The 23,595-nt window shown below is 36.4% G+C and overlaps 4 protein-coding genes across 6 annotated transcripts; 2 read left to right on the top strand and 2 right to left on the bottom strand.

Moving 5' to 3' along the window:
* Window positions 1-8,653: 8,653 nt before the first annotated feature.
* LOC116721733 (ATP synthase subunit g, mitochondrial) lies at window positions 8,654-10,168 on the top strand. Its single transcript, XM_032565643.1, has 3 exons — window positions 8,654-8,795; window positions 9,044-9,204; window positions 9,794-10,168. Exons 1-3 carry the CDS (start codon window positions 8,744-8,746, stop codon window positions 9,890-9,892), a joined length of 312 nt encoding a protein of 103 aa, XP_032421534.1. The 5' UTR covers window positions 8,654-8,743; the 3' UTR covers window positions 9,893-10,168.
* A 2-nt stretch (window positions 10,169-10,170) lies between these two features.
* ift22 (intraflagellar transport 22 homolog (Chlamydomonas)) lies at window positions 10,171-12,464 on the bottom strand. Of its 2 annotated transcripts, none has more exons than XM_032565641.1 (5): window positions 12,201-12,464; window positions 11,149-11,231; window positions 10,857-10,940; window positions 10,569-10,771; window positions 10,171-10,489 (listed from the first exon to the last, which is right to left on the bottom strand). In XM_032565641.1, the coding sequence occupies exons 1-5, from the start codon at window positions 12,237-12,239 to the stop codon at window positions 10,341-10,343; spliced, it is 558 nt and encodes a 185-aa protein (XP_032421532.1). In that variant the 5' UTR covers window positions 12,240-12,464; the 3' UTR covers window positions 10,171-10,340. The 2 variants fall into 2 exon arrangements, with proteins under 2 accessions (XP_032421532.1, XP_032421533.1); XM_032565642.1 differs by having other exon boundaries at window positions 11,149-11,197; window positions 12,201-12,346.
* A 153-nt stretch (window positions 12,465-12,617) lies between these two features.
* Window positions 12,618-21,059, top strand: LOC116721725 (outer dense fiber protein 2-like). Its single transcript, XM_032565634.1, is given in 18 exon segments — window positions 12,618-12,850; window positions 12,933-13,096; window positions 13,207-13,330; window positions 13,444-13,575; window positions 13,680-13,754; window positions 13,851-13,922; window positions 14,242-14,358; window positions 14,470-14,655; window positions 14,740-14,849; window positions 14,950-15,085; window positions 16,050-16,160; window positions 16,680-16,784; window positions 17,093-17,251; window positions 17,565-17,665; window positions 18,229-18,277; window positions 18,279-18,392; window positions 18,508-18,633; window positions 18,747-21,059. Coding segments are annotated over 17 exon segments (2,043 nt in total). The 5' UTR covers window positions 12,618-12,850; window positions 12,933-12,947; the 3' UTR covers window positions 18,924-21,059.
* A 189-nt stretch (window positions 21,060-21,248) lies between these two features.
* LOC116721730 (CCN family member 1-like) lies at window positions 21,249-23,157 on the bottom strand. Of its 2 annotated transcripts, none has more exons than XM_032565638.1 (5): window positions 22,730-23,157; window positions 22,418-22,631; window positions 21,992-22,330; window positions 21,733-21,923; window positions 21,249-21,605 (listed from the first exon to the last, which is right to left on the bottom strand). In XM_032565638.1, the coding sequence occupies exons 1-5, from the start codon at window positions 22,769-22,771 to the stop codon at window positions 21,396-21,398; spliced, it is 996 nt and encodes a 331-aa protein (XP_032421529.1). In that variant the 5' UTR covers window positions 22,772-23,157; the 3' UTR covers window positions 21,249-21,395. The 2 variants fall into 2 exon arrangements, with proteins under 2 accessions (XP_032421529.1, XP_032421530.1); XM_032565639.1 differs by having other exon boundaries at window positions 22,418-22,657; window positions 22,730-23,156.
* Window positions 23,158-23,595: the final 438 nt, after the last annotated feature.

The following is a 23,595-nucleotide window of genomic DNA, read 5'->3' as shown; positions in this document are numbered from 1 at the left end:
GCTTTAAAACAAACAATAAAAGTTTAAAATCTACCCTAAACTGAATTGGGAGCCAGTGAAGGGATTTAAGTAATGGTATGGTGTGATCATGTTTCTTAGAGCGTGTTAGGAGAAGGGTGGGAACACTCTTCTCAGGCAACTCTTAGTAAAGACTGGTTTAGAGAAGACCTGCACAAAGTAGCACATGCGTCGGGTAAAATAAATACTGAATAAGAAAACTTTTTTCTAATAAATGTATTTCTATTATTTTTTTGTGACATTACATGTACAGCACATGTTGACTATAACCCAATTAATCATCACCTACAAAAAATACATTAGTCCAACAGATATGGGTAGAAAATTGGAATGACACTACAGCAGATGTAATCAAAGCACTTAGAAAAATGTGTTAAATACTTTGTGGAAAACTGTTTTTTTTTTGTTGTTTTTTTTTTTTGGTAATGATAACTTCCAAAAGTTTCCTAAACTCACATGCATTGCTTATGTGTGACTCAACTTCAAAAATACTTTATTTAATATATTGTCTGTGTTTTTGTAAACCACACTTAGCAAAAGGTATTGTTTATTGTTTTCTCAATTGTTGACTGTGTGGTGTCTTCTATGACTTTGTATTTTTGTTTTTTTCTTTTATGATGTAAAGCACTTTGAACTGTCTTGTTACTGAAAAGTGCTATACAAATAAACTTGATTGATTGATTGATTGATTGATTGATTGATTGATTGATTGATTGATTGATTGATCTTTAAATTTGAAAGTCCTGGTACATTTCTCTGTTCATCACCACCATGAAATTTTCACCTGAAAGCATCACTTTGGGCACAGTGTTGTAGGGGTACAGAACAATCCTTCTTCAAATATGATATGGGTAAATATCATATTTACCCATATCCACACTGTGATTTCTTGAGCTTTACCGTGTTTTTCTTCAGCAGAGGGGCCGTATGCAGTGAGTATGCTTCTAAGGTCACTGTGGTTCAGTGCCTTGCTTATTGATTTTATGTAAAAATAATAATAATAATAATAATAAATTGCCATTTTCAAGTCTTTGGCTACTGAACAACTATTCTTATTTTTTTTTTATTCATCTACCAGAAAGCTTACCAGATGCACACGACAATGGCTCTCTTAAGGTGAATTAATCTACTTTCCAGATTATGGCTTCAGTGACACCCACTGAAACATTCAAAAGTTTACAAAAGTTTGTCAGTGGCTTTGTGCACGTTTTTCTTTATGTGTTGAATCCTGTACCATTACACATTCCAAAAAACTCAATTAACTGACTCATTTGTTTAAATTTCTTTGTAATCCTGGGTTACAAAATTGCAAACATATAGCAGGAATTTTATCTCAAATAAAATGTTTAAAATATATACTTTAATGAGAAAAATGTGGACATGTTAAACACCTGTTTATCAAACTGTAACTGTGAAGTGAAATATGCATATGAAAAGAAACATTTTGTTGCAAATAAATGCCTGATTCAGCCCCTCTGAGTCAGTGTCGTGTAAAATCACCTTTCTTTATGTTGATCTATCAAATAATATCTTTATTAAATAGATAAATACATTAGGGATTGTGGTTGGAGGTGACTTAAATCTGAAATAAATATATAAGTCACTGTAAGAACTTTGAGCAGAACATATAGCATTGTTCAACAACAGGATAACAACAGGAACATATAACATTGCTCCAACTTTGAGTGTGACTAATTTTTTGTTATGTATAAAATTAAATATTCAAATGCCTCTTATTGCAGTACAGAATGTTCTCTGAGAGTATCTTCTTCAACAAATGCCAAATCTTATGCTTAGCTTAGTGGATGTGAGATAATTAAGAACTGCAATTATGATCCTACATAACAGGTCTAGAACAAGAGAGAGGAGATATTTATTTGCTCCTCATCCTCATTCTTTCCACCATCTGGATTCTCCAGTCGTGAGTCACATACCTGTTGTTTTTTTTGCCATTTCAGATTTGCTTTAATGCAAACAGTTACACCTGTATCCCTGCTAACTTAACTCTTGTATAAGGGGTTCATTTTCACAGTTACCTTTCACATTTCCACTCCCACAAGCTCAATGCCAGCCGCATGCTGACTTATACAACGTTGAATCACCAGTCTGATTGTTCAACATCATGTATTTAAATTTAAAAATTGCAGCGAAGAATGATTTTCCTGGAGCCTTTTGGCATGACAAACAATTTTCCCTGTTTGAGAAAAAGCCAAGAAACAAGAGTCTGCTGGATCTTTCAGTGGGTGTGCTTGCATTGTTTCAGATTGTTGTTCAATATGACAGCGAATCATTTATAAGTGCCTCATGCCTACATGTTTGACAGCCTTCAAAGCATAAGTCAGCATGAGGTCAGAGGCTGCAATAACTTAGACAAACCCTAATATACTCTGTTGAGAGGTTTTACATAGTTAATTTGCAAGGAATTACATAGAGTGGCCAAATGTGGTTATTTCTGGGTGTTTTAAATCATTTAATGAGTCACCTGAGAAAAGTAATCAGAAAACTGGATGGGGTTTGAGGCAAATCAAGATTTTTTAATTGGTTCCAGTGTGAGATACTGTTCTGTTGCTCTCTTAGGTAGGTGTTGTGTGGTTTCTTGTTGCATATTTACTCAACTGAGTGTGATCATTTATTTAATTGAAGCTCATGTTTACATTAAAGCACTTTTTTCATATTGAAAGAACTTATGGTCATCCTTTAGCCAGGGGTGCCCAAAGTCAATCGGCCTGCATCCTGCGTGTTTTAGTTCTCTCCATGGTTTCACACCTGCATCAAATGACGGCTCGTTAGAAGGCCTAAGAAGAACATTGACATGCTGAAAAGATTGTTACTACCACCAGGGAGAGAACTAAAACATGCAGGATGCCGGCCCTCGAGGACCGACTTTGGGCACCCCTGATTGACCTTCCAGTTTAGGTGGGTGCCTTGGCAGGTTCCACCTGTTTCCACTCTTCCTTTGACTTGACCAGTTCTCCATAAGATGTCATAAACTTGGTGGTTTTAAACTCTAGTCCTATTTTAAACGTCTCCATTTTCTTATGGACCTTTCCACTGCATTCTTTGGTGTTCATGATGCTGTTTTTCCACTGACGTTTTCTAGCAAACCTCTGAGGCCTTCACAGAACAGCTGGATTTAAACAGAGAGGAAGTTACACAGAAATTAACTCCATTTACTAAATAGATGGCTTCTGAAGGCCATTGGATTCACTAAATGTCTTAGACAATATCAACAAAAATGGGGCTGAATTTATAGTTATATTGAATTCGTTAGAATGCATGCCGATGAAGCATTAAATATTCTCCTATGAAAGGTTTTCAAACATCAATCTGTGTTAACATGTTTCACTTAGAGAATTGAGTTACTGCAATTAATTATATTTTCAATATTTTTCTAATTAATTAAATATGAATGTATAGGCCACTATTTTTACATTTTTATTTTTGATAAAATAAAGTATTATTTTCTTGTTCTTCAAGAGCTAGTTGTGGCAGAATGTATTTATAAAATTAACTATTATTATAAATAGCTGTCTGCATTTGATGAGTGCTTCTTCAAGTTAAGTAATATTGAATGTATTTTCAGATAGTTGCAATTTGGTGATATACAGGTATAAATTGCTCTGTTTTGCATAATAGAATAATATTTAAGCACACAACTGTTATCTTTAAGGTTCTGTTAATGTGGTCCTCTAGAGTCTAGCCGCACAGGTGTCAAACTCCAGTCCTCAAGGGCCAGGTGTCCTGTTGTTTTTAGATGTGCCACAGGTACAAAACACTGGAATGAAATGGCTTAATTACCTCCTCCTTGTGTAGATCAGTTTTCCAGAGCCTTGCTAATGACCTAATTATTCTATTCAGGTGTGGTGCAGCAGAGGCACATCTAAAAGTTGCAGGACACCGGCCCTTGAGGACTGGAAGTTTGACACCAATGAGAGGGTGACATATAAAGTTGTGACTGGCCGGATTTGGTCCCCAGTCCTTGAGTTTGACATGTGTGATCTAATATATAAAATTCCAGTAAAAAGCATTAAAGTTTGTGGTTTTGTGTGTGTAAGACATGTGGCTTGAAAAGCTGTCTGTTTATTATGAAAAGTGCTCTATTAACAGGCTCGGCTGTCTGATTTGATAGATATTTAATCGAGAACCGTAATGTCTGACAATTAACTTTTTCAACAGCTGTGAGGCTAAGCGTTTTTCTCTGCCAAATGAGCCATTTTCCCTTTCGTTTTAGCATACTAACATCAATCATCTCCCCTCCTGTTAAACTTTCATATTGAGTTATTGAATATAACTCCATGAAGCCAATGGCTGGGCTGGGTTACAAATTACCTCTTTAAGATTCTCTTTGCAGGCTGCATATCTAAGCATAAACTGTGTAAACACGGATGAAAAATGTAATTAAAATATGTTTGGGGTAAAACTTAATGTGAATTGGGATTTCTTTTATCTGATGTGTATTTAGACAATCTAATATCAAATCTGAAGAAAACCAAAGAAAGGGGGAAAATCATTATCTAGAAGCCAAATAAACTGACTTAAGATAAAGATGCTAAACAGAAAGAAGAAAAAGATTAACTGTTTTCTTCAAACTCTAAAATATCTACAATTCAGATTAAAATAAATAATGTCAAAACTCCAGATATGGCAATTAATATCACACTACCCCCAAAATCCTGAACAGGGTCTGTAACTGTCTTCGTGGCATAAGGTACTGATTATTGCTTATAGTTTCTACTCATTCAGTCTGTGTGCTGATGTTTAATGCTAACTCTGACTATGTGATGTCATTTGTTTTGACCATGTCTGTATGTAGAAACCATATTAAAGCTCATTTTTACAAAAACCTGCCTTTTGTACATTGAGGCATCAACTTCTTAAAGGCACTGTAAGTACAAGACAAAGGGGATTCTATTTTACCTGTTTTAATATACTGAGTGTGTTTTAACTAACCAAATTATTTTATGTTGGCAAAGATTTATTTTGTTTATTATCACTGTGAATCCATTTAATCATCTTTCAATTAACAAAGTCTGATTTCATTGTGATTTCACTCTCTACTTTAAACGGTGTCTTAAGCTCAAAATGTCAGGTGGTAATTTTGTTCTATTAAAGCTTATTTAGAAGGTTACAGTCATAATTTTACCTAATGCTGTGGCTGAGTCATTATTTAGTTTTTAATTTGCTTCTCCCTCTGTACTAATGCTTTGAACAGCAGACAAGCCTACCATAAATTACGTTTTAAGTGACATTTTTATTATACATTGAAATGGAAAAAATTTGAATGGCTGCCTTTTCTTTTGGAAGTCATCCTATGTATTTCAGCCTGGGGTGTCTGGTATCTTTGGAAACTAAGATCATTCATGTTCAACTCAGAAGAACAATCAGAGTGTTGTTTCCAATAAAACAAAATTTCCACTAACAGACAAGCCAAGGGAGTGGAAATCAAATTGCTTTACATTAACATAACACAAGATTGAAAAATATAAGAATAGAAGCAACACCCAGTTACTAAAACTTATCAAACATATTTAAGTCCCTCCAAACTATAAATTTGAGCAGTGTCTTATAAAATTTTTTGCAGATAACGACACAAAACTTTCAAGCAGAATCATTGTATGACATGCTAAAGAGCTCCCCCTAGTGATTTGTATAAATATCTAATTGCTGCTCAAGTCCACAGCAGTAGTTGAACTTGCTAAAGACATCGATATGTGAACATTGCAATTGCAAACTAACCATACTTAGATTACTCTGGTATGGTTCTGCATTATTTAAAAACATCTCAAATGGCCTTATGTGTGCTTTATGTAAAGGTTAATCTCAGCAAATTAGAATATTTATTTAATTTATTTTAGTAATTCAATTGGAAAAACATGCAGATAATGCGTCCTAGGTGCATTATAATTTTCTGGTTTATGTCTTATAGTTTATGAAAACCCAACATTCAGTTTCTCTAGATATTTCAACCTCATTCAAGACAATTTAAAACAGATTTTAAATACAATAAATTCAGCCAAATATACAGTATATATTTAGTACTTGGTCAAGACGGATGGATTACTGCATTAATATGGTGAGGCAGGGAAGCAATCAGTCTTTTGCTCTGCTGAGGTCTTGGGAAGCCCAGATTCCATTAATAGTAATCTTCAGCTCATCTGCATTGTCAAGTCTGATGTTTCTTATCTTCCTCTTTACAATATTTTGCTATTTCTGTATGGGGTTTAGGTCGGGAAAGTTTAATGGTTTTGGATACCTTATTAAAGCAGGTATCTGCACTTTAGGCAGTGTAGTCATGCAATAAGTGTTCATATAGCTGTAAGCTAATGTCCACTTCTTCCTACTCCTTTTTAAAACAGAAAAGTAGTGGTAGGCTCATTATTTTGTGCTTGTTTATGTATGTACCAGTACTTGTTTTCTTGTTTTTAAAAATCTGTTTGAAATAAATAAATGAAAGGAAATAAAAATGAAATTAAATGAACATGTCCTACAGGAAAATGAAATCAGCATCTCTATAATATTTTATCAACAGTGAACATTGAAAATTTTAATATAATATTTTAATAACAGCTGCACAGACTCTGGCTTTACACAATGGATGGACAACTGTAGATGACAATTTCCACAGAAAAATCATAATTTTACTAGAGACAAAGTCAAAGTCAAGGGACTTTGACTTTGACTCTAGACTTTTACTTTCATTTACTTTCATCTGAAAGAATGTCTGTGGAACACTGAGCAACAGTCCAGATCTTTTTTTTCTCCTCATACGGGGTAAATCATTTTTGTTATTGTTTCTGATTTATGAGAGGATAAAAATGATAAATATGATAACTCTTGACCTTGTTTAGTAGCTTTTAAAGCACTAATTCCAGCTGCAGTTCACTTCTTGTGAATCTTCCCTGATTTATTAATGTATTTTTTCTTCAAAATCTTCTCAAGGCTGCAGTTATCCTTGTTGCATGTGCTTCTTATGCTATAACAGGTATTTATTCCATTCAAATTACTATTACTGGTGGTAAGAGCTTTGCTTCTAAGCAATGACCATTTGGTTAACAGTCCTTGGAAGGAGCATCAATGAATATTTGCTTAACACCAATCAAGTCATTCTCCCCATCATTGTGTAGGCCATAACATCCCATTAGCATTAAAATACATTTTTATTGGTTTTGCTTTGGGTCTTTTTATAGCTGTAAGCTATAATCATAAAACAAACAGAAAATAATGCTTGAAATATATCATTATGCAGTGAATATGTCTCACTTTTTGATTAGAATTGCAAACATAAAGTATTTTATGTGATGTGCTACTTTTTAGAAGTACCCTTAGTTCCTGCTGGTGAAATAAGATAAGAAACATACAAATTTAGTATGAAAATTCTTTTACCAAAAAATTATAAGCTAAAAAAAAGTATGAACATCACAAACAAATTAAAATTCCTTTATAGCTGCTTCCTGCTGCTCTCACATTGTGAAGTTGTATATCTTTTCATGGATTGTGAATGGATCATGGACTGCAGTGTTGCTTTAGTAAACTATGTTTAAAAAACTATGTTAATGAAAACAGCACCATATCACATCTAGGTTTTCATATTAGAAGTTGTCTAATTTAAAAGTAATACTTAAGTCAATGTTGTTTTCTCTAACTGTAATAAATGTAAAAATTCCGAAAACAATGTGAGATTCTAGTTGTGAATGAATGTCTTAAATTGCATTTTAAAACTCAAAATATGGTTTATTCAATTTAATCTTGTTTATGTAAAAAGTGTATTCTGCATTAATAAAGTTAAATGTTGGCACTGGACTTTATTTTTCTTTGTTCCAAAAGTAGATCTCAGATGTTTTTTGTTGGTAATGTTTTGTTTTGTAACTGTTTTGTTTCATAAGGGTAACAGGGTGACTCAGAAAAGAGTGACTCATCCTTGTAATACGTAAAACCACAAATGAGCTACATTTCAAAACTGATGCATTGTTTTACTTTCCTTTAATTAGCACAGTCTAGAGTACTCAACTCTCCAAAGATTTTCAGGATTTATCAATGCATATTGATAAGGCCATTGTTTAACAGTAATCTGCTTTAGTAAGAAGGTTACAGTAACTTACTGACAGCTGGATGCCACCAAGTTACCAGATAAGTGTTTAAGGCAATACTACAGTAATGTCATGTAGAAAAAATAAATAAATAAAAATAAAAAAAGCAAAATCACTGTGATTAATTTACAGTGGTAATGGTGTATTTTTATTACACCAGTATCCCTTCTGTAATTCATTTAAAGTGTTGCTGTATTTTGACTCTTTGTGAGTTGAGTGAGTCAACCAAACTATATCTGAAGATATTTTTATCATTTAAATGTAATGTTAGACGAAAAAATGAAGCCCAACATTTTAATGGAAAATAAATTAAATTAAGTGCTTTGGTTTTCTCTGTTAAATGTAGGTTATACTTTATTGCATATTGATTAGAAGATATTTTCTTCTTTAATATCAATTATTAATACTACATTTAACATGCATTCAAAAGTAAAGATGATTTCTCTTTTTCAAAAACATAATTGGAAAACACCGTTTCCTGTCATTTTGCCACACGTACAGTTTGCCACTCACAATATGGCAATTATGAGGCGTCACGTGTTTCACGTCGGTAGTTTTATTTTGAAATTCCCAACCCGGAAACTAATCTGATTTCCTCTTCCTTTTTCCTGTGGTGTGTACTTGGGAGAGATTCCACAATGGCTCAGAAAGTCCAGAAACTCGTTGCTAAAGTCCCTACACTTCTCGGTGGTAAGTGAACCATTACTATGTTTTACAAGACTTATAAAATGGGTTAGTTAATTTAAAACCAAGCCGCGTTATTACAGTTCGTCATACATGCTCAGGTTCTCTGTGACCTCTGCGTATCGTCACATCAGGTGTAAAAACAGAAAACGCTGCTGCAGGTTTTCCTCTCTGTTGTGTGTTTAGCTTTCAAAGCCGAAGCAACCCTGCAGCTTCTTGCTTCTCCGAGTAAGGTGGTCTATGCTTTATTGCAGCCGCTGTCACATACTCCAAACCCCGGCTAGCGACCTTCTGGTACTACGCCAGGGTGGAGCTGGTCCCTCCGTCCCCTGCTGAGATCCCCACAGCTATCGAGGCCGCCAAAGGTCTGGTTAGGAGCTACCAGACAGGACGCCTCGGACGAACCACAGTCAAAGTGAGTAGTGCTGACCTGAAGTTTTTCATTCACTTAAATTACGATTGATTTAACTCCATAGTTTGTTCTTTATGGGAGCTGAAAATATATTTACTTGATCTTTACCTGAAAACGCCGAGATTGTGAAAAGCTAGAGTGATAGGCGCCTTAATAAAATTGTGTATATAATGCTTGACCACAAAATAATATGTTGAAAAATTCCAGTAAATGATTGACAAGTATGAATGTCAGTTTGGTGGAAAAAAGAAGACGGTCTGGATTATAAAAATAACGTTCGACATATTATGAAAAGCTTGACATTCCAAAAAAGACATTATGAAAAAAATAAATAAATCAGTCTTTTTAAGAAATAGATTAACAGCAATTGATTATAATAAACTACTGGTGATCAAATCATATTGAACCACCACTGTGCAACACTGATGGGAAAACAATCTTGTTCCCCTTGAACCAGATCACAAGAGAAACACACTATGTAGAGAGGAAATTAATCATAATACCCTTATTTTATTTGGGCGGGGGGAGTAAGTTTGAATTTGACAAGAAGCACTTTTCTTACCTGTAAATGGTTTCCTTTGTTTTGTTTCAGGATGCTGTGAGGAATGGACTTGTGACTACTGAGGTGTTGATGTGGTTCTTCATCGGAGAGTGTATCGGCAAAGGAGGCCTGATTGGATACAATGTCTAAATAATGAATTTCCTCTTTTCACAAGGGCTGTGCAATAAATAAAGAAGAAAATATATCACGATATACAGCATGATCAAGAACAGTAGGGATTACATTCAATAGAGTTTATTAATTTTATGTCATTTCAGATATTTAAAACAAACTAATCAATAATTATCGACTGATATTAAACGCTTATATCGTGATACGTTTGTCAGCCATATTGCGCAGCCCTACTTCTGAGTATCACATTCTGAATGAATTCCAACTAATTATTAAATGAAATCATTGAATCAATCTTGAATTCCCTTATATGTTTTATTTTCAAACAATTTCCAAAAATATTAGGGCTACAAAATGTTTCATAATACCTCATGAAGATCTTAAGGTATTAGTAATGAATAATGTATTTCAGATGTTCGAGTCAAAGTGTATGCTAACTAAAATGGGTGTTTGGTACATTTTACTGCTATGTAATGATGGACATCTCCTCTCGCTCTCGACTCTCGGACATTGCTTTTACAACATTTCCCAAGTATCTGTAGAAGGCATGTCGCATATCTTCGGGCTCTTCCTCCAGATCAGAATGAATAAGTGGCAACCTGCTCAGGTTTGGTGCTGCGTCAAAAAATAAAAATAAAATCCATTAGTCCTGTAAGATGGACACTGATTTAAGAGAGGACTACACAAAGATTACCTAAAGGCAGACGGCCATGTTCTATCTCACTGCCAGGCTTGTGGTGAGCTATGAGTAAACACTGGCTTTCCAGCAAACTTTGAGTGGAGATGAAGATAGAGTGCCACGTCTCGATTTCTTTGAGGTGACTTGGGATATCAGGATTAAAAATGATCACTACACCGCTGCAGTCCTTCATCAGTGCAGGCCAGCAGGATTCAAATCTGCAAAAAAAATTTTTTACTTCAATTTATGGAGAACCTTATTTCTCATGGCAAGATTTAAATAATGTTTAACAAGTCAACTAACTTAAAATCCCCTGAGCAGTCCCAAAGTTCAACCTCACAGATCTTGTCACCGCTGCCCTCAGGCTGGGATTCAAATTCCAGGATCCTTGAGACAGTAGAGAGCAGCTGCATTTAGTTAACTGGAGTCCAATAAGCAATACAATTTTACATTAGGCCATGAATTTAAACACTTTGTGAACAGTTTCAGACTCCTCAGTGAGATTCATATCACATTACTTTAGAATATGTAATGGGAACTTTAAACAGTTAATGGTTAAGTGTAGTGCTCTACTTTTAACACAGGACTTGTGTACCTGACTCCTTGCGTTGGTCTGTATTCCCCACCCACGTTTTCTGTTGTGTCTGAAAGGAAGTTAGCAACAACGGTCTTACCACTCTAGAAAAAGAAACACATATGTGGCATTACATAAATTGGAATATCTTTTTAACATTTTGCAACAACACATTCACTACACAGTCTTATTTTCTTTAGTGTATGCAGCCAACTAGAAATGCACTGATAAAGCTTTTCCTCAACTGTTTTACTTGTCTGACCTGCAAATTTCCATTTTCTAAGGGCAATAAATATTACAAAATGTTTTCCTCAGCTATTTGTTTTAAAAGTGTCAAAAAAGAAGCAGTTGTGAATTCTATTCTATCCTATCCTAAAGTGTCCTATTTTGTTTAGCAAAACAAATGTCTAAGCTTTATCTGACTTTTACTAAACTTGAAATCGGTGTTAATAATCAAAAAATAAGTTATTAGTTTTGATGTATTAAATGAACAGTGGAAAATACAGATATTCTACTGTTTTATCCGCTGAACTGTGTTAAAGCTAAACAAGTAAAAACTGACCAACTTGGATCTCTGGCTGAATAACTGCTGCATCACTAAATCAAGTTCACTTTATAAATAAAATTAAAGTCGGGGCATTTATGCCAATAAAACTTAGTTCAAAAATTGTAGAAATTACACAAACAACCACCAAATTTAAGATGGTGTCTACGATGTATGTTTGACACCATAATGCTCTCAAAAAGATGGTATGAATATCATGGACGGGATTTCTTGCATATCTTTTGCTTGAGAATGTGAGAACTTTACCACAAAGCCACAAAAGTATTACTAATAATGTTGTGTTTACACATAAATATTGTAATCAAGTAAGTACTACTATTTTGCATGTTGGGAGGTAGAAATGTAGGTTGCCAACATTATTGAATACTACCTGGATTATGAGAAATAAGCAAGCTTTAGATTTATTACACAACGGAGGATTTTACAGTTGTAAATGTTAATACTCAAGATGACTGTGTACTTGTCAACACTTTACAGCTACAGACTGTAATAAGATAATAAATCTTACCTCAGTAGGACCTACGAAGAGAATTTTTGCTTTAAACATTTTCACCAGCCGATCATTAGCTTGTCCAGCTAACTTGCTATGATTAAGCCCTGGCAACGCGAAGCTATCGTACTCGGATGAAAAATAAAATAAAATGAAAAAAGTAGCAGTGGTATTTTCAGTATAAAACAAGCAACATTGGCTTAGCTGTGTAGATGTTGTCGAAGCTGGGTAGTCGCTGTAAACTTCCTTTTCGTTGCTATGGTTTCAGTCATTTCTTCTTTTCATCATTGGCTATTTGGAACTCTACTTAAATTTAACCCCGCCTCTTATTCCGATCTAAAGAAGCCAATAAGCTTTCAGTGAATGTGTTTGCGTCATTACGTTGCCTGAAAGCTAACCAATCAAGTGTAGATATTGCAACGAATGCATAGTTCCCATTGTAGTAGCGTCAATAACAACCAGAAAGCGTAATATTTGTCCTTTCAAAGCATATATTTGTAAGGGACTATGTTTAGGCTCAGTAAGAGCAACAAGTCTGGTGGTGGTCTTGCTGGTTTCATTGAACAAGCAAATGTTTAGTGAGTGGATCGAAATGCTTAGCAGCTTCTCAACCTCATCTGTTGCTATGTGTTGACCTTCGAAACCCATTTGCTGGCACAAGTCATAAGGTAAACATATTCTAACTATAAAATAAATCGCACAATAGTCCTATCTTTTCTCTTAGCTTTGACTGCTACTCTCTTATTTTAGTTTTCAACGTAAGGTATGTCTCCAGAGGATAAACCCCAAAGTTCCCCACTTGGTTTCAGTCACATCAGGGAGGATCTCCCTCTGAGTCGTCGTGACCTAGACAACAGCGATGAACCAGAAGAGAACAGGGCGTGCACTAGTGTCCAGGCAAGAGCTGAGTCTGGGTGAGGATGTGGAACACATATTTGTTTGTAAAACGCAGCATAAGCTGGGCAAAATATGCAGTATGCTCTAGGATACCTGAAGGTTTTCTCTTTCTCAACCTTGTTTTTAGCCCCGAGAACTTCAGTAGTGGGAAGAGCCCTTTTCTGAAAGTCCTAATAGATGCAGAAGCTGCTTCCAGCGCTGCAGCAATCCAGCTTGTGGCTTTCAAAGATGCAGTGGACAACGAATTTGCTGTATGCTTCTTTTGTGCAATTTTGTATCCCACAGATTTTGTTTTAAACATTTGCAATTTCTTTAGAATGTGACTGTTTCAGAACTGTAATGCCTTTTTTTATTATTATTTTAGACCTCTGGGAAGTCTACCAAAGACAAAAGCCAAATCACCCGCCAGAAAGGACTTTTGCTGGAGAAGTTGGAAGAATTCAGGCGTCTGAATAAATCAGTGCGACAGAAGCTAAAACAACTTCAAGATGCAGAGGTAGATTTTGCTTTTTAGTATGTTGATTACATTTGTAAATATAGACCAGCAAATAGAAGATGTAAACATGTTTTATTCATAAGTTTGACATTATTTGCTCATAGGTATATCGAATTGATGCTGACAGAAAGATGGAAACTTTACTGAAATGGATCAGAAACGCTGAAAGTGAAAATGAGGTGACTGTTTTGTTAAATCATATTTGGTCAAATAAATTTTGTAAATAAGGTCCGATGGGGGGAAATGACAAAATTGTCCTTATTTTGATCCAAAAGAATTTAAAAAAAGACCTCGATGAGACCGAGAAGAAGATTGGTAAACTGATGGATTTGCGGAGAGAAGAGCAGGTTAGAACAACTAATACTCAAAAATATAATCTTTTCCCAAGTAGGCATGGGCTGGTTACTACTACAGAGGTATTCTAAGTTTTTAAAATGTCATGGTTCTTAAAATGTTTAAGAATGTCTATGTGAGCGTTTGAAAATTATTAAAACAGCAATAAACTATTGTTGTAGCTGATGCTATCAGTAATAAGCAATATGAAAACTAATGTTACTTTTCATGTTTTAAATAAAAGCAAATAGGCCTTGTAACTTTTTGTAACATTTTTTAAAATATATGTATTTATATCTTTTAAATATTTTTTGTTGTTGTTCATCTTATCAGGAGAACATTAAAAGCTTAGTTCACACCACCAAGTCCATTGAAGCAACTCGTACTCACCTGCAGGGGCAGCTGCGCAACAAGGAAGCAGAGAACAATCGCCTGACTGTGCATTTACGGGTAAAAACCCTCCACCCTGTTAACTTGAAACTGTGAAAGAAAAGTTTTAAAATACATGATATTAAGATTTTTCTTTTTTTTGTTGTTGTTGTTTTGTTTGGTGTGTTACAGACCCTGGAGAGAACTGTAGCAAAGCAGAAGTCGGAGACTGATCAGCTGAAGACATCCTTCGCCTCCCTGACCAAAAAGGCTGTGAAGGACAAAGAATCTCTGAGGAAAGCTACGCAAGCACAGAAACTGAGAGCAGAGAGATTCGAAGCTGCCATAGAAAAGTGCAGTGCACAGCTAAAGGAAAGGGTATGAAATCAAAACAAATGTAAGTGCTGGTTGTACAAAGTCAAATGCACCTTCAAAACTCAAGGATGTTGCTTTCACTGTCAGGATTCCCAACTGGCTAAAGCCCGTTCAGAAAGAGACTCCAGGAGACGGCGAAAGGAGCAGACGACGGATGACAGAGAAAAACTTGTTGCTCAAATAGACCTTATGAAAAGGTTTGTGCTCTACACAGTCGTTCTCGTAGACTCCAGCATGCACATAAGACAGCTGCAGATTTATACTGATAAACCTCATGATATTTCTCCTCCAACAAAGTGAGTTAGCAGAGTTGACACTGAGGCTTCAGAAAGAGAGGGACGAGCTAACTGCAGCTAATGAAAGAATGGTGCAAAGCCTTGACATACTCATTGCTGACAACAGGGACCTCACCATCACTAATGCAACGCTCAAGGTATGAAGCGACACACAGCTTTTGTAGGGAATTCATCTTTTCGATAGTGCAGATTCTAAAGGAAAGAAATTATGGTTTGTCTAATGATTTCATGTTAAACTCAATAGATTAGAGTATCATCAAAAACTGCAGTAGAAAAAGTCATTGCTTCAAAAACCACCACACATGAACATATCCAAGGCGTGGATATGTTCATGTGTGGTGGCGCTGCAACTGAGATTCCTTGTGTTGATAAAAGAGGACGTGACTGCATTGAAGTCCGCTTCTGTCCCTTTTCTGTTTAGCCTAATTTAAGCTGCTTCGAATGTTGTCCGCGGTTCATGAGAGACTTAGAACAAGAATTATAACTGTTGCAGCTCATTTTCTGGATGAGGTTCATCCTGCATGTGGAACTTCTTGAAGCACTGACACCACCTGTGGTTCACGCCTTCTGACTCTCCCTAATTTGTTAAATGGACTTCGCTTAACAATCTGGTCAAGGCCATGATTATCCTTGTTGTTTATGGAAATTGTTCTACCACAGGTTTTCCTTACACTCAACCTTCCATTACTATTCCAAGGAACAACTACTATCCCTTGCAGAGGTTATGAATGATTCCTTGCTGCACAAGTGTGCAGTCTTCTATATTTCCCATGGTTGTATAAACCATAACGTGGTCATATCTTAATATTTCTTTTGCACATCTTTCTCCTATTGTTAATATATCATGTTCAGTTTTTTGAGATGCAAATTTAACAGAAAGAAACAATTGAACTACTAACTCTGTGAACTCTGTATTGACCAATACAATTTTCTCTTATTATATTGAATTACTGAAAAAAAAGTGCTCTAATTTCTCAAACAGCACATTTGCCTTCTATTTCTTCTAGTAGGCTACATTTTTCACGGCTGTTTTTTCTGGCATTTTGTTGCTTTTACTCTAATTCTGCAGCTGAAATTATATTTATTTATGCGTGATTGCAGACGTCCGTGGCTCAGTTGGAGGAGCAGCTCGCTGATTGTGAGTCGGCGCTCGTTGAAGAGAAGACCATCTCGCTAGAAAAGAAACATGAAGCGGAACAATGCCACTTTCAGGTCTGTGTTCTTTACAATAACAAAGGCTCTGAAGGGAGGTTACCTTTGGATTATATTTAGGATGGTGATATTAATTTTTGATCGGCCACTTCACAACTTGGTTTCAAGTCCAACTTATAGAATATGTCAGGGGGTTTTTGCCTTTTTTTTTTTTAACTTTTCTTAAAATGAGCACAAGGTTTTTATTTTGGTGGGGTTATTCCTGATTACAAATGAAACTGATTTTAAAAAGCTGTTTCATCTTGGATTGCCCAGGCCAGATTTGATATTATCATTTACATTTTAACTTCCAAAATGGTAAGATAGCCCTTCACCACACTGCTGAATCAGCAACCATCTTCAGTCCTGTGTTGTTTGGTCATTTGTGAAAATAAAATGCTAATAAAACCCAATTAACTGAATGTTTTGTACTCAAATATCCATGAAGCCATAAGCTGATTAAAAAACAGAATAATGTGGCCATATTATAGGAACTCTGTTATCACATTAAAGACTCAACTGTCTTTTTCCTTTGTCTAGGTTGCAGAACTCAAAGCTGAGATTGACAGCCTTCAAATAAAATATGCAAATCTGTTGAGGGAAACAAGAACGACACAAGACAGGAAAGAAGCAGAAGTTGAGAAGGTATTCCCACCTCCACATTTTAATCCCTTTAGCAATTAATGACTAATGGTTGATTGAAGTAGAAATTCTCGCATAACTCTTGTACTTTTTCTAATATAAACAACTCCACATCTCTCTCTTTTTTGCTGATAAATTGCCTTTCACTATGCTGTTAGATCTCTTCTGATAAACCCTCAAATAGTTTGTTTTAACAACCTAACAGAATGTAAATCTTCTCAGTCTAAGTAGCATGGATGGGGAGCTTTGCAAACTTAAAAGTGTGTTTATGCTGTGCCTATTCCCTGCACTGGACCCACCCTGGAGCCCAGGTCAGGCAGGAGCTGCAGGGACGCATAGAGGAGCTGAGAGTTTACCCTGAGTTACTGGGTGAAGCCGAGCAGAGTCTCCTCCAATGCCAGGAGAACCTGCGCAGGTTGGAGAGGCAGTGTTCGGAAAAATCAGAGTCCATTAAGCAACTGCAGTTTAAGGTGTGCAACGCCAGCTGTTGTCATCAGATGTAACATGTAAAACTCATTTACATATATCTTGCCACTAGGTGGTAGTACATCCCGTGTCTCTATTGTGCTTTCTTATCTTGATGGTTTTTCTGGTTGCAACCAACAAAAAAACCTGTTTGCAGTGTAGAAAATGCACCCCTGTGTGTATTTGTGCTGTGTGAGTTCTCCATCACTTACATTGTGTCTCCCACATAATGTATTCGCTAAATAATTATTTTCCCTTTTGAACGGTTTCTCTTCATCCAAACCATGTGCCTCAGAATTATACAATTTCTATTTGCAGATGGAGACTCAAAGTAAACAGCTGAGATCATCTCTGGAGATGAAAGAGTCTGTTCATGAGGCCAATGTGAAGGTACAAGAAAAAGTGAATTCTCTCCAAAGGTAAGAACACACACAGTGGCTGAACCAACCTTTGCTTAACTGACATCTGCAAGTCGACAGGTGTATGTTTCTATCAGCTTTGTACATCTAGTGGCAAAAATGTTTGGCTGCTCATCTTTGACAAACAACTTACAGACACGATTATTTCACTCACATGTTCAAAGTTACTTCTTTCCCCAAACTAACATTGTAGAAAAAAAGAAAGAAAGCTTGGAAAGCTTGAATGGGGAGTCTGTGTTTGTGCTTTTATTTTGAGTCTTACCACAAATTTGTTTTATTTGATTTGGGCCTTTGCAGCAAACAAATAAGCTTTGGTATTAACCATTAGTGTCAAACTCCAGTCCTCAAGTGCAGTTACCGATTTTAAATGTCCCCCCACTCCAGTGTAGCTCAATTACTCCAGTGTAATTTAGTTACATTGTAGCTAAATTATCCCACTAATGAACACATAATGTGATTCAGGTGTGTTGAAGCAGGATCTAAAGGCTGCAGGACACAAGGCCTTGAGTACTGGAGTTTGACCCCTGTAGTTTGAAGTAGACATAAATACCTTTCCTCTTCAGAAAAATCGACCAGGTGCAGCAGGAGAACCTGGAGCTGGTCCGGAAGCTAGGCGGCTCAGGACGAGGCCCTTAGCTACAGCAACCGGCAGCTGGATCAGCGCTCCTCTGAGTGTCAAGCTCTGAATCGGCAGCTGGAAGCTGCTTTGTCGGATGTCAGAGAGCAGGTGAGCTTCAGCAGTTGTCCTGTCAAACTTTGAAAGACAAAGAAATTTTTGCTCAGATTAAAAGAAACAATTAGCTTAAACCAACATTAGTGAGTTAATCATTCATTTGTCCCAGGTGAGTAAAGTAAAAAGCCAGACTTCCTCCAGAGAAGAGGCTCTGCAGATGAAAATCCTACAGCTTCAGGCTGAGCAGAGCAGAAGGAATAATGAACTGAAGCTTCTTCGTGAGAGCAAGCAAAATGTGAGCATCACATTTCTAAAATGTTCTCCTTTTTTATGCCAGCAAATGATGCAATGTCTGATAGTTAAGCTGATGTCCAAATAAACTACTGCTTGTCTGCCGTCGATCTTCAGGCGGCGAAACAGTTTGAGGTGCGTCTAAAGAACCTGGAGCTCAGTCTGGACCAATCAGAGAGCCACAAACGCAGCATTCAGAATTACGTTGATTTCCTCAAAAAATCTTACATGGCAATTTTTGATGAAGGGGTGCAAACATCAACTTTTGTACAAACATCATATTTCCTAAAATGATGGTTTCCATTTTTTTGTGTGTGGGTGTGTGCGGGCGTGTGTGTGTGTTACACTGTAATATTTATATCAAGTGAGAGTCAAGAAGAAGACATTTTATTTAGAGACAATAACTGCTGCATACAGCTAACGGTGATAACCCCAAATTTATAGAGGTTTTGATAGATATTTTAGCTCAGGTCCAAAGAGCGGATGTTTCATATTTTGTTAAATGGATGCATTCTGTAAAAGTGCTAGGTGCTAAATCCTGGAGCTACATTTTTAAACTGGTGCAGCAGAAAAAATGACCCTCATCTGTGCACTCTGATGATTTTTTTAAGAGAAAGTTGTTGAAAACAAAAACACCTAAGTTCATTTGGAAACTAGAATGATGAATGGTAAATTGTTTTATCCAAAAATTTACTTCCGATTATTAATATTTCTACAATGTAAAATTTGAACAATAATGCCTAATCGTCAATATTCCTTAAATGGCCTTGGCTACAGTAGTAAGACTCTTTATATTAATAATTTAAGTGGCAGAAGACATATCTAAACTCTTCAGGCACATTTTTGTGGCTTTAAGGAGTTGGTTTGTGTTTTCTGTGGACTATGAATGTTATTAAGTCTTTGTTTCAAAGAGTTGAGAGGTCAGAACCTCAAACATTTCACTGAGGATAATTAAACCCCGGGGTCAGTGGAGGGGATTTAGAAAACTAAGACTCGTTGTTTGTTGATAACAGGAAGTTGCCTGAAAATGCAGGGTGTTGCACAGAGAAAGCTTCCACTTCCTGTGTTTAGCATATTGTCTGGGTGTAGTTGATTTGAATGCCTGAAATCATCAGATTCCTTTTTAAGGACGCATCTTCAGATTGAGCAGATGGTTCAAGGTCAAGGGACAGATGGATTTTTGTTTCTAAGCTCTTTAGTCTAGCCAGTAGCCAGTTGGTTAATGACTTCTGTTTTCTTTGCACACACGATTGGTTTTCAGTCCTGAGCTTGCATCATGTCAAGTATGTAGATCAATTGTCAAATCTGATTAACTTGGGCTTGCCACATGTGGGACATGTGGCACTTAGGCTTTTTTGTCTTTGGTGAATGGTATATGGATTATTTTTTTGTGTTTTTTTTGTTTTGTTTTTTTTACTGGAAACATGTTCCTTATTTACCTCTTGTCTTGTTGGAGATCTCTGGCCTGCATGTACTCATTACCATGTAGTGTTATCTCTCTGTGATCTCAGCTTTATACACAAAAATGTATGTTATTTCTCAGGAACAGTGAAATTTGGTAAACAATCTAAAGAAAACCATATTGATCTTCTAGATGAAGTTGTACCTTTATAAAAGACAATGAAATTTCTACTAAGTGCAGCTTATTAACATCAAAACACAAGACACTTATATTTGCTTACTTTTAACACTCATTATACATTACCATAAAGTTATCAGATTGAATCAGTTCTGTTGTTTTAGTCCCTTTTTTAGGTTGCAGTTTTGCAAACAGACATGTACTGTTTATTATTTTTGCATGCTTGTATGTTACTTTTTTGTATGCAACAGTCAAGTTGTAGGTGAATGTACGAAAACATCAGCGGTGGTTAGGATATTTTTAATCCTCATAAATCTGCTTTTCCAATGTCTCAAAAACAAAAACATCTGTTTTTGCAGTGATTTGTGAGAAGACGTGGTGCATATTTTCCTTTTCCTTCTCAGCTGGTATGAGATTAGTGAGGCTGTAAATTAATTTATTTGTGAAGATCTTGTTGCTGGTTTGCAAACACAATTACTGAATAACTGAAAACTTTTGGGATGTTTTCCAAACACATCTTGTAATGGTAGTGGATTACTGTAATTAGTTTTTCTTGATTTAAATAAAAATAATAGTCTTTTTTTATCCTTTACCGTCACTGTTATCCGTCATAATCTCTAAATTCTCATAAACTATTGTTTACTAGATCTCTGTGTTCTTGCAATGATCTTTTAAAATATAAAAATCCCATTAAGAGTCCGAGGAAAACTGCACTTGTGGTTTTGTGTTATTTTATGCATTTGGTTTCTTAGATTCTTATAGCATCATTCTGTTCTCTTGCCTTGTGAACTGGTGTGAGTGTTTGTCAGTTTTAGAATAATGTCACATTAAATAAATTAAAAGAAGCCTTTGGTATTGTGTTGGTGTCATTCTAATTTACTTGCTGGACTGGCAAATGTGTCATGTTTTGACACATTTCTTGTCAATGACAGAAACTAAGCATTAAATTGATGTTTAAAAAAGTGTAAGTGACGAGTTCAAAGAAAAAGACCCAAACTTTCACAACATGAAAGGTTTCACAAAGAAGCAAAGCACAATTCTCCAATGCCACAAATGGCTAATTCCAGAATAATAGTTTTTATTTGAATTGCTCTAAGATTCACAGTTAGCGTTTCTGAATCGTATTAGAACGTCCATAGAGGGTGAGCAACATTTTTACTGCTCTTGGAGAAGTCCAAATCTCACAGTCAAGAGCCAGTCATTGCTACCTTCTTCTTAAAAGTCTGTCCAGACTTGCTTTTGAAATGGACAGATGGTGTCCGGGTCCTGTGAGGCCGGCAGAATCGGCCGTCTGAGCAGGACCTGCAGTGTTTCGGCTGGAATGTCTTCAGTCTATGACAACCACCATAAGACATCTGAATTGGATGGACAGCCTTCCCCTTACATTTCCCAGCTCTCTGGAACAAAATTTAAAAACTTAGACTTTAGATGTTGAACAAAGTTCTGTAAACCTTCTCCAAATTCTTTTGCAGAAATAAATCTGAATTTTATGTGTAACCAACATGCAGGACATTGCAAGAGTACCTTTTGGGGAATTTCTTTGCAGGGTTGGATCTCACAGATCTGAGTTTCAGTCACCAGTTGGCACTTGATATTGTTGTTGGTCATCCTGGAGGAAACCCCATGACCACAGGATTTGGAGCAGGGTGACCAGGCTGTGGTCTGAGACTGACACTGGACTCCTGTTTCAAGCCTCTTTGGATGATTCCTAAAAGCTAAAATTAACCATTTAAGTTAAAGGGGTCCCATTCTATTTTAACAATGTCAAAAACAGAATACTCACCTGTTAATTCTCCTCTCCAAACATGTGGAGGATCATTCTTGTTAGAAAAGTCACCATCAGATGGGTCTTGTTTGTACTTTCGTCTGTGTTTCCTTGACCCAGACCTTCTTGTGTTTGCATTATTGAGGCAGATGAGTTGTTCACAGCACCATCCTTTCTCATTAACCCTCTTCAGTTTTTTACAGCCCACTCGGTACATCAAAAGGTCACGAGTGCAAAGCGAGACGCACCCGACAGATCCATCCATGCAGGTGCACTGATATTTGCAGTTTGGCTGGAAGGTTTCCCCATTCTGGAACATCCTGCCGTTGAACTCGCAGCTTCTCCCATCTGATTTAGCTATTGGAAAGAAATGGGAAAGATTAGGTTCTGGGGGAGGAAATAGACATTTAAATTAGACCAAGAGAGGAGCAGAAGCCAGCGTGCCTCGACAGATGCCAGGTGCAAAATCAGATTTGCCCCCGAAATTGCACTCCAGTCCTTTTGCAGTGTCGCACGGTTGAGTTTTGCTGCAGTTGTCATAGAGCTGCCGTGCACAGACCTTACAGCAGCCGCAGTTGTCCAGCATTAGACTCACCCCTGCTGCACAAACAGGGACGTCAGATGGACACTGGCAGGCTTCTGGGCATGAGGCCGACACCTGAAGTGAAAGACTTCATCACTTTCCTAACAAAAAGTCAATTATTAAAAATAACTAATCAAACATCAAGTGTGAAGAAACAGGTATTACTTCCTCACCAGAGTAAAGCAGAAGGTCACAGATACAAAGATTTTCCACATCTTCCCAAACCAACTCTCCTGATCAGAATTGGCTAAAGCTGCCAGTGAGCTATTCCTTTTAGACTCAATCCCCTTTTATCAAGCAGATCTGACGCATGTAAAGCAGAAGAGGTGTTCCAAAACTGTGAGAGGAATGCTTCGCTCCCTGCCCTGCCATGAGCCCGGCAGCAGGAGGTTTCGCCCTCCCTTTGAAAGAGGGAAACCTGGAAAACCGCTCCCTTTAGCTCTGTTTCAGTTTAATGGAAGCCTGGATGGTATTTCTTTTCTCACAGGACAGATAAAATAGGCAATTTTACTATACACTTTTAAATTTATAGCTGGAATAAATTATATTACAGTAATCCCCTTTGACTGATTAATATTTCTGTATTTTCAGTTGTGCATTTTTTTCAAGAAACGTATTAGTTTCACATCTTTTTTTTTCTTTTTCAGCTTTACTCTACAGGGATTTTGTTTTACTTGACAAAATGTTACAATAAACTGATAAGTATCTTCCAATAGTGAATTCTATTATGTTAAAATTGATGATCCTGATTATTTTAGACAAATAACTGAAAGAGACTTTCTAATACAAACATACATGTAGGTTTATGATGGATGGAATGACTTTCAGAAGTATGTATTATTGGGTTTACGCTTGTGACTTTCCCAAAGCCTGATGCTGCCATTACTATGTTTCACTATGAGGATAGTCATTTCATTGCAAGGTGTAGTGAGACTTCTTCTAATGTCTATGTTATTACCAGGGCTTTCCTTTCTTTGCATTCCTCCATGAACACCAGACTTGTGGACGTAGTTTATTTGTCCACAAAAACCCCAGGGGA

This window comes from Xiphophorus hellerii, chromosome 6 (genome assembly GCF_003331165.1).
Source record: "Xiphophorus hellerii strain 12219 chromosome 6, Xiphophorus_hellerii-4.1, whole genome shotgun sequence".
NCBI lineage: Eukaryota > Metazoa > Chordata > Actinopteri > Cyprinodontiformes > Poeciliidae > Xiphophorus > Xiphophorus hellerii.
Note: the sequence above shows the minus strand (reverse complement) of the source record. Positions and strands in the feature narration are given on the sequence as shown.